This window comes from Paralichthys olivaceus, chromosome 22 (assembly GCF_024713975.1).
Source record: "Paralichthys olivaceus isolate ysfri-2021 chromosome 22, ASM2471397v2, whole genome shotgun sequence".
Taxonomy (NCBI): Eukaryota; Metazoa; Chordata; class Actinopteri; order Pleuronectiformes; family Paralichthyidae; genus Paralichthys; species Paralichthys olivaceus.
In genome coordinates this window covers 3,817,002-3,830,004 of record NC_091114.1, presented here as the reverse complement: position 1 = coordinate 3,830,004, position 13,003 = coordinate 3,817,002, and the positions used below count along the sequence as shown (strand labels likewise).

The 13,003-nt window shown below is 40.9% G+C and overlaps 1 protein-coding gene across 5 annotated transcripts in view; it reads left to right on the top strand.

The window, feature by feature from the left end:
- The window catches only part of pde5ab (phosphodiesterase 5A, cGMP-specific, b), a 73,998-nt gene extending 61,145 nt beyond the window's left edge, over positions 1–12,853 (top strand). For all 5 annotated transcript variants that reach the window (XM_069518315.1, XM_069518316.1, XM_069518314.1 and 2 more), the window contains exons 15-22: positions 10–104; positions 225–312; positions 3,634–3,734; positions 4,306–4,383; positions 4,949–5,012; positions 8,499–8,573; positions 8,716–8,799; positions 8,998–12,853. In XM_069518315.1, the coding sequence (XP_069374416.1) occupies positions 10–104; positions 225–312; positions 3,634–3,734; positions 4,306–4,383; positions 4,949–5,012; positions 8,499–8,573; positions 8,716–8,799; positions 8,998–9,117 (705 nt within the window). In that variant the 3' untranslated portion in view covers positions 9,118–12,853. The remainder of the gene's footprint in view (positions 1–9; positions 105–224; positions 313–3,633; positions 3,735–4,305; positions 4,384–4,948; positions 5,013–8,498; positions 8,574–8,715; positions 8,800–8,997) is intronic.
- The last annotated feature ends 150 nt before the right edge of the window (positions 12,854–13,003 follow it).

Here is a 13,003-nt window from a genome sequence, read left to right as displayed (position 1 = left end):
TCCTGACAGAATAACCTGAGTGATCTGGAGGTCTTGGCTCTGATGATTGCAACTCTCAGCCACGACCTGGACCACAGAGGAGTCAACAACTCCTACATACAGAGGTGCAGCTTGAGTCAAATATAAGTCATAAGTACATGGATACGTGTGTGTGGGAGCCAAGTTTAACATCTCTGTGGGTTTCTTACTTCCTGCGTGTGTGTGTGTGTGTGTGTGGTGTCCAGGAGCGACCACCCACTGGCCCAGCTCTACTGCCACTCCACCATGGAGCACCACCACTTCGACCAGTGCCTCATGATCCTCAACAGCCCTGTAGGTGCACCCACTCCCGCACTCACACTCGTGTAGGAAGCCTTTCAGTCCACTCATGATTCTTCTCAATGCTCCAATTAGACGAAATCACACCTAGATGGTTTCTAACTTTGTCTAACGAGCAGTACATTTCACGAGGTGCTTAATGATGGCTGTGATATGAACAGAAGTGGATTTTATTGTTGTTACTCTACACCTTATATGTATAAGTACTCCTTAAACCTGCTGTAAAGCGGTGTACATTTATTTTTTCGCAATAAATGCATTGTGATGCACAAATCCCTATATTGATATAGCTTATAGTTAAACCTTCAACTGTTGGAGACAGCGATGTTGTGATCCATCATAAGCCATTTGACTCCACTGCTTTAAGTATTTTATAAACATGGTGCTGTGTTCTGAATGCGATGACAGTTTTCCTAAAATTAGATTTAAAAAATTACATTATATTGTTCAAAGTATCACAATATATATCGCGATGTATTGAATCGTAATCCCTGTATCATTATATTTATCATATCACTAGTCTCATTAATACACAGCCTTAACTTCAACTCTCCTTTTAGCTCCTCTTTGGTCTCCTTAGAAATATATCTGGCTCCTCAGCTGCTGATTGCTTCAACATCATCTGTCTGAGTTCAGCGGGTTTATTAGTGCATTGCTCCCTGCAGATACTGACGTCGGGGTCAATGAGAGCCGTAACAGCCCAACTGTGGCTCAGCAAATCAAAGCAATGAGCTAAAAGATGCCACAGGGCGCTGCCTAGCTGAGGGGGACCACAGATTTGTTTCACACAGGACAGGTTTTTTGACACTGAACCAGCTGACTCTGTAATGTGAAAGGTGCAGTGTCATCGGCACTGTACCATAGACAATTACGACCCAACTCTGCAGCTCTGCTGAGCTTTCCTCTTGTGCATTGTTTTGACTTTATAGCCCATTTACGGTATCAGCATGAGATGCACTCGCCAACCCCCACAGGCAGCTGTTTCCCGCAAAGACGCTCTGATAGACACAAATATGATCAGAGCACATGCTCATGTAGTGCTGCTGCCCCCTATGAAATTTAAATGCAAAGGAAGAGTTGGCACCATGAGCTCGGATGTGAGCGTTAGTGGCAGGAAGACAGAAGCTACGAATAAAAAAAAAAACATCCGGCGGACTGTCTCCTCACACACAGAGTTGATCCTCATCACAGTTATGCAACGCAGGACGTGAGTTGCGCTTTCGCAGCTGCATCTGATTCAGGGAGTAGCAGCTGAGCTCCCGGCAAACGCATTCAAGAGGATCCATCTCCCTTTTCATACTTTACGAAGCTCATAACACCATAGCTCTCGGAGTTGCAATCGTCCATACAACAGCAATTATTTGATGTTCTCGCCGAATGGTAAAGATTTGAGTTTAAGGCCTGTCATGGCTTCTCTGATGCGGAAGCCAATCCATTGCCAGTTCCAAAATACCACTGAAGAAACTGATAATTTAATAACTGCCTATAATGTAATGTGGAAAGTAATAAAAAATGGTAATCTAATAGCCTTCCTATAATGCAATAAAAATGTTGAGCATATAAAGCAATAACTTTTTCGTGTAATGTAATAAGTATTATGTTTATCCTCACTGAAGCCTTTTATGCATCGGGAACCTGTCAGTGCCAAGTCAGCCAGTCTCCAAATTACATCCCTCACTGGCTTCCCACCTGCCAACAGTGTGGCTCACAAAGCCGGGCCAAGCTGCAGGCCTTCCTGCCAGGAACCGAACCCAGCTGTCAGTGGAACCAAACCTTTTGGTTTGTGTTCACTTCAGTCTTTGCTAAGTGGAGATCCACGCACAGCTAGATTCAAACTGCTAAACCCTCACAGACTTCTTAGAGATTTCAAATGATAAAAATAGAACAATACACAGCAACTTAAACTACACGTCATAATGTCAATATCATTTGAATTAATAACAAAATTAATTTGATTTAGTTACTGTATTTCTACCCATTTTCATTTACTTTTTCATTTTCATAAAAACATATGAGTTTAATATTTCATTTATTATTCTCTATCTTCTTTGGAATCAGCTTTTTTCAACATTGTGTTTTTTTTTGCATGGCTTATTGCTTTTGATAAGACAGTGCTGCTGATGCATATTTTACATAGGGAGGGATTCAGTAAAAAACACACTTCATCATGTATGTGGGGCCTGAAAGGGTCAGTTCATACCATAGACTGTGTTTGAAGATATATGACAAAAAGTGAAGCCAAAGCATCTGGAACGCCCCCCTGGTTGCTGGGTGCACAAGTCATAAACCATAAAAAGTTTTAAAAAATTGCACATGGGATGCATTACACACTTTAGTCTATGATATTACATAGAATTTCTTGAATAAACTAGAAAAGCGCATGGTGCATTTTTCTTCCGCTGAACACTAAAGGTCTGTTGGCCTGATTTCAGGTGCGGTTCAGCCCTGACGATCGTGAGGACTCTGCTCATTTGAAGCTGATCCGAACAGATTCTGTAGTGTGAGGGGTTCACAGACGTTAATCTTGAAAAAGCCGTTCAACAGTGGACTTACAGCGTACGCCGTTAGGTAAACAATGTAATCAGTGATGTGTGTGTCACATAAAACGAATCTGGCAGAAACAACGTCTTCAAAGTGGGTCACAGTTCAAACCAGTTCAACCTCAGGTTGTCAACACTCTCTCCACAGGAGAGCAATAGCTTGATATTGGCTGCTGACAGGCCGTAATGCTGTTGCCCGCTCGCTGCAGATTTATTATGCCTCTTCTGCTCATTTTCCAGCTGCTAGCCTGAGCCTACCACTCTGGTCGCCCAATAAAATACAGTTACTTACAGCCCGCTCTGATCTTTATGGCCTCAAAACAAACTCTGCATACACTCCCGACTCCACAGCACCACTTAACCTCACTGGTGCTTGACACGTTTAACACACAGACACACACACACACACCTTGTTGCAGACCTTGTCGCATGCAAGGCTAATAATCACACACTCTGAAAAGCACTCGAAATGGATGGGACGTGAAATGATGCGTCAACACACATGCACATGAGCACTCAAGACATGTGGACTGGATTCAGTTGTTAGACTTATTTCGGCGTGTGAGGAACTTCTGTCTGGCGTTGTCATAGCAACGCATGGTAGTCTATCACAGTGCATGATGCGGTCAAGCACATGACATTAACTCCTCAGAGGGTTGCTATCTCACTCTCCATAATGTCTTACACAAACACTGTAAAATGTTCATGTGCGCAAATCATTAAATAACGTGCAGAGCTGTTTCTGGGCTCACGTATTTTCTCTCTGTCTCTCCAGGGAAACCAGATCCTAAGCGGCCTCTCCCTGGACGAGTACAAGGCCACTCTGAAGATGATCGAGAGGGCTATTCTGGCCACTGACCTGGCTCTGTACATGAAGTAGGTACCAAACGTCAAGCCCAGATGGAAATCTGACTGGAGAGGGATGGAGAGGGGGGGTGGTGGTGGAAGAAGAAAAGTCCATTTAGGCAGCGCAGGGGAAGGTTAGGGAGGTTATTGACTAGTATTTCCAACTGGGGGTAGCTCAGAAAAGTAAAGCAAAGCGGATTCATCTGGTCATTGTAGGGCTTTGAAATTCAGAAATTCATTGATGTCTCTTGGATCGATTTTGTTATTCTGGAAAACTAAATAATGTGATATATTCAGGGATCATCCTGTGGCTGTATTTTGGAGTAAGAAAGGGAAAACTTACAAAAACATACACTGCAATGTTGTCAATAACTTGAAGAAAATCTTAAAGGTAATTTTTAGTAAAATGCTGAAGCGATTATAAGCATATTGCCTTGCTCAGACTTTTAATGTGGGCTTTAATAAAAATTTTATTTGCTCAAAAATGCATCCTTCACCTTCTCTAAATTACACTTAAATAATTAATTCTGTTAGCAATTTGATTCTTTTTCAAATTTCCGTGTTTACGTTCTTTTAAGAATGTGTCATTGTGTGTTGTCAGGAGGCGAGGGGAGTTCTTTGAGCTCACTAAGAACAGTCAGTTTGTTTGGGAGGACGAACATCACAGAGATTTACTGAGGTGAGTATGACTATTTTGATATTCGCTTATTTGTGACCGCACCCAGAGACTTTCAAAACCGAATCACATCATGTGGATGTCAAAACACCAGCATATGCACAGTGCAGAGGCTTTTATTTTATAGGAGCAGTTCAACATTTTGGGACGTTCGCTCATTTGTTTTTCCAAGAATGAGATGAGAAGAGCAATATCACTCTCATTTCTATCTGTTAAACACAATACTAGAGTTAACATAGCTTAGGATAAGTTAAATAAGCTGTGGGAGCTGTCGCTGGAAAGCAGCGCTTGGCTCCAAGAAAAGGTTCCGACACGAAACTAGTGTTGCTAAATAATTAGGGAAACTCTGCTCCAAAAGTCGCTAGACGTTGCTAGATTGCATCACAAGCACATTTTGGCGTATTAGTGACGTAACAATCAGCATTTTCATTTTGTTTTAAACTATAAATCAAACTCAACTTAAATGACTTAAAAAACAGCCAAATATAGCCAGAAAGTCCTTGTTAACTGTCTCTCCTTGGTGTGGGTCTGTGAAGATCAGTACGTGTCAATGTGTCTCCCCCTTCAGGTCAATGCTGATGACTGCATGTGACATCTCGGCCATCACCAAGCCGTGGCCTGTGCAGAAGAGGGTAAAGACAATCGTATTCCGTCACAGAGTGTGTGTTTGTGCTATTTCCCTGCAGCTTTTTGTCCAATTTTCTATCCATGTCATCCCCCCTGGTTTCTACCAGCTTCTCTTTATCCTTGATCAGAAGCCATACACTGAAATTCATCCTCATACACGATAGAAAATAATGATGATGTGTCACCTGAAGATCATGGACAGAACACAACTATTGGCCTTTTACTTTTGCTGCCCAATGATGAGTTTTGTTGTCGTCAACTTGATAATTTATTCGTACATCATAAATTCATTAAAAATAAATGTTGCATGTTAAATATGCGATGTTTAACTTATTAAAGAATTATATGAAATTATAAAGACAAAAACTATTGAGGGCATTTTAGACTAAACGAACTACGTATGAAATTACAACTAACTGTACCAAAAAGCACATACAAACATACATATGCTGTCTAAACCAGCAAAACACTCTGAACACAGAGTTGATCTGTCACATCTTCACCTTTAGTTTCATTTCTACTATCATCTATCATATTATCCTACAAAGGTTCTGCAACAACTCACTTGCCTACCTGCCAAATTCATTTCTCTCAAGTGTCCTCGGGCAAGATACCGAACCTTAAGTATCCCTGATGTACCATCGCTGTGTGAATGTGTGTGACCTGTAGTGTAAAGGGCTTTGAGTGGTTGTTTAGACTACAGTCCATTATGTTCAGGTGAACAGAGCAGTGTAACAGTTGCCTTACAGGGGGATAACATTCACAAGGAATCATGTTTTTAACTTTTCGACTTTAATATTCTGAGATCATTTTCAACAGTTTCCTTGATTTCTCAGAAAATAGTTTTTGGATCTTTATGAAAAATAGCTGGGTGTGTGCAATTTGGTGCAAATCTGAACACAAATCCGTATCTATTGAATGTGGTTTCATCTGTTGGGCCTTGTCGGAGATATGGACTCTACTGAGTACCATTCAAGTTTACTACATAACTCTCCGCTTGCTCACACACACACAAACACTCATCGTTCTCCTCACCCAATCATGGCGCTGTGTCCCCCGTCCTTTCATCTCCCTGGTGACCCTCGTTAGTCTGCATCTCGTTGTGAGCCACGGGCACAGTGGAGAGTGCTTCAGCTATAAGTGTGTGTATGTGCGGTTTCGTGTTCATTGGCAAGTGAGCGCTCGTTAATGAAAACTGTCCTCAGATGACACCACTACAAACATTCACAGCTGTAAACATGCACACACATGAAAATGGGGCCTCACTAGAATCCCATCTGGATCTCATTTAACTAACTATAAGGTTTTTTTTAACTGGTTTTGACAAGGTCTCGTTTTAATATTGCTACCTCTTTGTGACCTACAATAAGAAAAGGAGACAATCGGGTACAAAACTGGCTTTTTCTAAAAAAGTATTTTCAAAGTCTGTGGTTGGATCGGACTGCCGGCCAAGTCAGACGGAGCTATTTACGACGGGGTTAGTGTACGAACTGTACCAAACAAAGATTTAACGTTGTCATGTTTCCACGCCTTCCAGAACAAATGCACATGCTGGCCAGATTGAGGTTTGTAGGACAGGAGACAGTGGAAACACTTCTTTTGTCCACAGAGGCACCAAAATCAACAAAAATGAAAAGTTCCTTGTAGGGTTTAACAAATTGCGCATCTCATTGGCCACAATTCAAGGAAAGGTTGCAGCAAGGTACTTTTCTTAGCTGTATGAATGAATTAATCCTTTCTGGAGCTTTGTGTGCTTCTCAGGAATTAGAATGAGGAGGCATCAGCTGCTGCATAAACAGAACATTGTTTCTGTGGCATGGATTTGTTTTTAATTAGGATAGTTGATGAATAACTAAATTACATAAGCAATGTGTTATGCATAGAAGTACTAACATATACATTTGAAGTTGACAATTTTTTTTTCTTCTTAATTGCTTTGTCCCAGTTTTCCCATTTGTTCCTGTAGCAGTTAATCATCAGATTCTGAAATTCAAACTATAATCATCAAATTATAATCACTTTCATGTGACACAGTAATTGTCTTTGATTTCTTTTGTATAGATTCTGTCCTCTTCTTTTAAAATGGATGACACACCAAAACCTACAGTCTCATTAAAAACTTTTTTTCCCACCAAAGTAAATCTTGGAACAAGCCACATTACTAATGCAAAGATGTAATTATTACTGCATCTTAAGAGAAATGTACGAGAACAGAATTGGAGTACTGGACTACTCTCTCAAGATTCTTGTCTCGACTCTTGATTCAGATTCCTTTCGGTGACCAATGAGCCAAACAGTTCTTGGTCTTACTGATCATGAACATATGGGGCAAGTGTGTGTCAAAAGAAATACTTTCAGGAATCCAGTTGGTCTGTGTTGCTGTTGTTGGAAGTCTGATCCGGCCAAGTTATTTTGACACGGAGGTAACTCGCTCCGTTACGTGCAGAGAAAAACGTTGGTATTTTTGAATTACATGAGGTTAAGTAAATAAAGAAGAAAGTTACTTAGCCTCGCCTCATGATGGGTTTAGTCAGCTATAATAAGCTCTCTCTCTGGCTGAGTCGCCCCCCCCCCCCTCCCTGCACATCCTTAGTGCTGAGCCTTGATTGCAGTCTCAATCAATGAGCTGCACATTGCTTCAACACACACGTACGCACAAAGTGATACTGATTGGAGCCCGAGGCTGCAGTCAGACCTCATTTACCTCTCTGCAAACACACGGAGAGCATTAACTTAGTGTGGCTATCACTGCCAGACCTCTCCCACTTTCTAAATCTGTTTTCTCTTTGTTCTTTACGCTCAATATACTGACTTGCACCTTCAATTACATTCCTCCTTTCTAGCTATTTCCTACATCCTGTTGTTTTTGCCTGTTCATTCGATCTGTCATGAGTCGTACCTGTCTTTAAAATACAAAGCACATTGTTAGTCGTTTCCAGACACAAAGTATTTTGTTGTCTCCATGGCATGATGTCCCAACTTTTCTCCCGAGCTCAGCCTTGTAGGGAGTTCATTAAAATACATCCACTGAAATTCAAACTGCCACAAATATGCCAGAGTTTCCGAGGTTAAGTACAACAACAGAGCAGCGCTTTGATTTGCATAGCTAAAATGTCAGGCACCAACCTGAGGTGGACCTTGCATCCAAAACAAACAGAGGATTCGATACAGACGATGACAGACACTGAAAAAGTAAAGCCTTGATAGACTTCGTGTTTAACCTCAATAGTTTAACGTCAGTAGTTGGCTTCAGCCCTTGGTCGCACATAAAGATGTAAAAAGAAAATCATCCTTGCCAGTTATTTCTTGCACTAAAATGTGATTGGAAGTAAAAGGGATTTTTTTTTTCTACATGTATATTCATGCCTTTGCCTTTTGTCATGTTACATTTCCCCACCTGTAAGTTAAGTTTTAGAGTTTTCAGATGAACACGTCTGTTTTAGGGTTAAAGATTCTTTATATAACTCGTCTTTCTCTTCGCTGTAATGCAGATCGCAGAGCTGGTGGCCACTGAATTCTTTGAACAGGGGGATAAGGAGAGGCGGGAGCTAAACATCGAACCGATTGTAAGTATTGTCACTCTAGGAGATACTGTATTTTGTGTGATATGGGACGAAAGTACTACATATGCTGTGGTGTGCCTCAGGGATCTGTTTTGAGTCCTTGTGTCTTTACCTTTTTCTGTATCTATTCACCCTTTCACTTTAGGACCTGATGAATCGTGAGAAAAGAGATAAGATACCCAGCATGCAGGTGTCCTTCATTGATGCCATTTGCACTCAATTATATGAGGTAATTCAAATTATTTTCTGTCTCTAGAAACCACTGTACCTAATGAATAGTTGGAAAAGGCCAAAAGAAAAGGTGGACATTCCTCCTTTTATTTTCCACTAGCTAGAAAGAAACTGTTGAATTGAATTTGTATTATATTTAAAAACAATCATCATTAATCTTCCCATTTTAAATGAATTGTATTTGTCACTGCCACAGACTTTGGCGGGCATGTCCGAGCATTGCTCCCCGTTGTTGGAAGGATGTCAGAAAAACCGGCAGCATTGGAAGCGCCTGGCTGAGGAGTGCGAGAAGGATCTGGTCAACGGCTTGGTGTGATCCCGGAGCCAGATTTGCTTTTCTACCGAACACAAATTTCCAGGGCTCTCCCTGTTCAACTGGTCTCACAAGGTTTCGTGAAATAAGCATGACATACATACATATGCATGACAGATCAAATAACCCTTTGTGAATGGAAAACGACCTTACCAGGAAAAGATTATGTCGTGGAGAAAGGAAAGCATAGATTTTGATTATGAAAGTGCAGATACTCCTGCATTCAACTATTGAAATCTTGGAGCTGCTTCAGGTCCCAAGTTATTTTTGAAAGTTTCTAGAACCCTTTCTAGTTTTCTGTCTACTTTGTTACTTTCATAGGTATTTCCATCCTTCCAATTTGCAGTAACGTGGTTTTACACAGTTCATCACTCAGATCTGGGAATACAGCATTCTAAGAAGGCAGCGAGCCCTGGTGCTAACTTGGTTCATTAAGAAATATAGAACATACTTTTTGAACTTGCTGTTTCTGACTCCTCTGAGACCTCTTCTTTTTTGTTCTGTCAGTATAGAAGTGGAATCGCACAACTCCAAGGTGTGCACACGGCAACAATGAGTTTGTCCTCCATTTCCACAACATCATCATGCAAAACAGATTTTATCTCGTGAACACGTGAATTTGCTTCTCTTCACATTGGCCAGCACAAATTCTCAGCTGTTCTATCTTTGCATCGTAATTGCACTGCAGGAAAGACTTGCTTCTCATTTTGTCTGAACACACTATAATGATTATAATCAATAACTTACTAATTACATTTTTTTTTTATCATAGTAACACATCTAAATAGATTGCAGACCCCACAGGCACATTCGAATCAGTTGCGTGGGAACATTTTGGTCATATTCCCAAATTTTTATGAGCTTTTAGACATCAATTGTTGTGTTGCGTCCCGAAATGCTACAATTCATCCTCTGGGAGCCGCGAACGCCAAAACAAATTCAAAAGCAGTTCATCTCACTGACAGACAGACATTGTTGTCTTCCCAGATCTCAGTGACTTTACAGAGTACACATAAGAAATGGTCAGACCTATGAAAACCAGACCGAGACTGTCAGATCCCTCACTTTAATACCTTTAACAAATTCTTCATCAAGCTTAATGCAGCCGTTCGAATCTCATGACAGTGAGTGCGTGAGAGAGAACGACGTGCTTCATTTCATCAAGCTTTGTGAGACCGCTCTTCCTGTCACGATTCATGTATAGCCGTCACTCACCAGAGACAATAACAGTCAGCACTAAGCTATATTTATTACAATAGCCATTTTTATTTTTGCACAGAGTGGCTTTCATCTTGAAGTCTCACATACGCTATCTCGCACAGGTAGTGGACTTTAGCGGCGCACTGAATGGTAAAACATAGATCCTCAGGGATCAGCGCCGTTCCAGTGGGCCACAGATATTTACTATATACTTTACAGAGTGTCACAATATTCTGATATGCTTGTTCAATATGTCTTTAATCACAGCAGACACACTACAAGGGTTTGAGTCTTTTGTATCATTTTTTTTTTCCACTCATTGTCTTAACTATTGCATATTTATTTTTTGTTTTATATATTTATTAGAGTTTCTATATTGTAAGGTCATCCTTTTGTCGAGAGCACACGATTCTTTATATACGAAATGTAGTTTTCATACTTAAAAATCCCATCTCTGCTTTTTTGAAGGATCTTTCTTAGGGACAACTCTTTCAGATGAGGAAATGTACTGTACTGTATTGTGTCTTTTTTTTTTTTAAATGTAAAATAGCCAAAGACTAGGCCCACAATTTCAAATGGAAATTGGTCTAGATTCTTCCACTGCCTTGTTGTGATAAAATAGGACCAATTCACAATTTAAAATTATATATTCTATTCGTCCACATCTGTCTGATCCCTTTAATTCCTCCCCCTGATAAGAGGATGTTTTTTTTATTGAACGATGGAGCATTGTTTGGATAGAGGACAGACTGCGTTGTACTTTAGTCCTTTGCTGACGTGCACACTTGCATTTGAGCCGGCGGGGGAACACTGAGTGAACTTTTTTGAAAACCAACAAACAGCGCAGGGGTTTCATTCCTGTTTGCAGAGTTCATGAAATATACAGTGACGTAAAAGACGTGATTACATTACGAATCTTAAATTTGTGTGCGAGAGATTCACTGAATGTTAAACAGACTGGCTCATGAGGTTTCTATCGCTGCAGATTGAAATTGTAGAATTGAATTTGATAGGACGTTCTCGCACATCCAATATTTCTGAAAGTATCGGGGCTACATTATATATTGACAGGCTAAAGATCACACTCGGTCATGTGCACGGAGATGAGGTTTCAGCTCATGGTGCAGTGGTTCCCAACCTAATGATCAGGACCCTCCCACCACCACCCTCCCCCTCAGGGGTTCCCGAGATTAATGCGAAGGCAAAGATGGATGGAATAGAAAAACAATTGTTGTCTAAAGCAGAATATTTTCTTCAAATTCACCCATACTTGTAGAATCACCCCTACAAATAAAAACATCAGCAAACCCATTTTCATCATAACAAACGAAGCTCAAGAGCTAAAGAGCTTTGCCCAAATATTTAACTTAGTAATAATGAAATAATTTAGGGATGAACTATGTTAACTGGGCTGGTCTGATAGAGGGGAAAACATGTTTATCATTATTCCAACCCTTTTATTCATAGTTCGAATGATGTTTCTATGCCAGTGGGTAGCAGCACTGCACCATACTGTCCTGGATTTTTCAAGCGAGGGGAAAAAACATTGCAAGTTTTAACAGAACAAATCTATAAATCACCCGAAAGGTCATCATCACAGCACAGCTGTAACGAAGGAATAGGAAGCAGCCGCTGCAGGTAGCATTGAGCCGAAAAAGAAGAAACAGACCATGGATTTGTCCATTGAACAAGCATTTGAAAGAGGTTTACTAGAGACATTGGAAAGACTAAAGCAGTCTGCGACAAAATCGGTTATTCCATCAATCCAAAGTTCTTATCAGTTATCGGTGTCACCCATGAGAAGCAGGTAATTATCAGTGACCTGTATCACATAATTAAATATTAATCATTATACATACAATTGAACTTTGTGTATTTCATAGTTTTCCACCAAGAAATAGGTATTGCTTCATTTCAAGTGGGCTGCAGATGAAGGTTGGGAACCACTGCCACACAAAGAATGAGAATAGTTCAAGTAGCAGTGTTCTGTCCACGTGGGAGCTAATTTGCCAAACAACCCACATCAAAAATGCCCCCCCCCCCCCCGTGATTCTGCTCAGTGATAAGCAGCTAACAGCTTCTGCTGGATACGTATCAGTGGATAACAGTGTGTCAGCAGCTGCGTGAGGCAGAGCTTTAACCACTCAAACACAGGATTCCACCTCCTGCTTTGAAATGTAGATCCTGATTTCCCCCCCCCCCCATCTGTTCATGAAAAGGAAATGAGGGTTTATGATAATGGAGACGTTTGTCATCATTCAGATCGCACAACAGGTGCCGCCCATGTGCAGTTTTATTAACAGAAACAAACAGACCCTAAAGCCTGGTCTTCACTGAAGCACTTTTGTAGACTTGTGGTTGTTTTGTACTTGGTCTCCAGGAGTGCGGTACATGTGCCTGTCACCTGACCTCTGAGCTCGTTTGGGAAGATTTCCTCACTGCTTCAGTCTCTGGGTTGTTTCAGAGGAGTTTGCTTCCCTCCCTGTTTTGTTGCATGTACACGAGAGGGCATTACACCAGAGGAAGGTTTTTATTTTTATTTTTAAATAAAGGACAAAGACTCGAGTTGTCTAGTGCAGGTGAGAGAATCTAATATGCTGATATGGTACTGTGATGAAGGAGGTGTTCCACATCTGCAACTGTCGACACCACTGAACACTGTGAGCCAAGTAAATGGTTTGTCCCATTA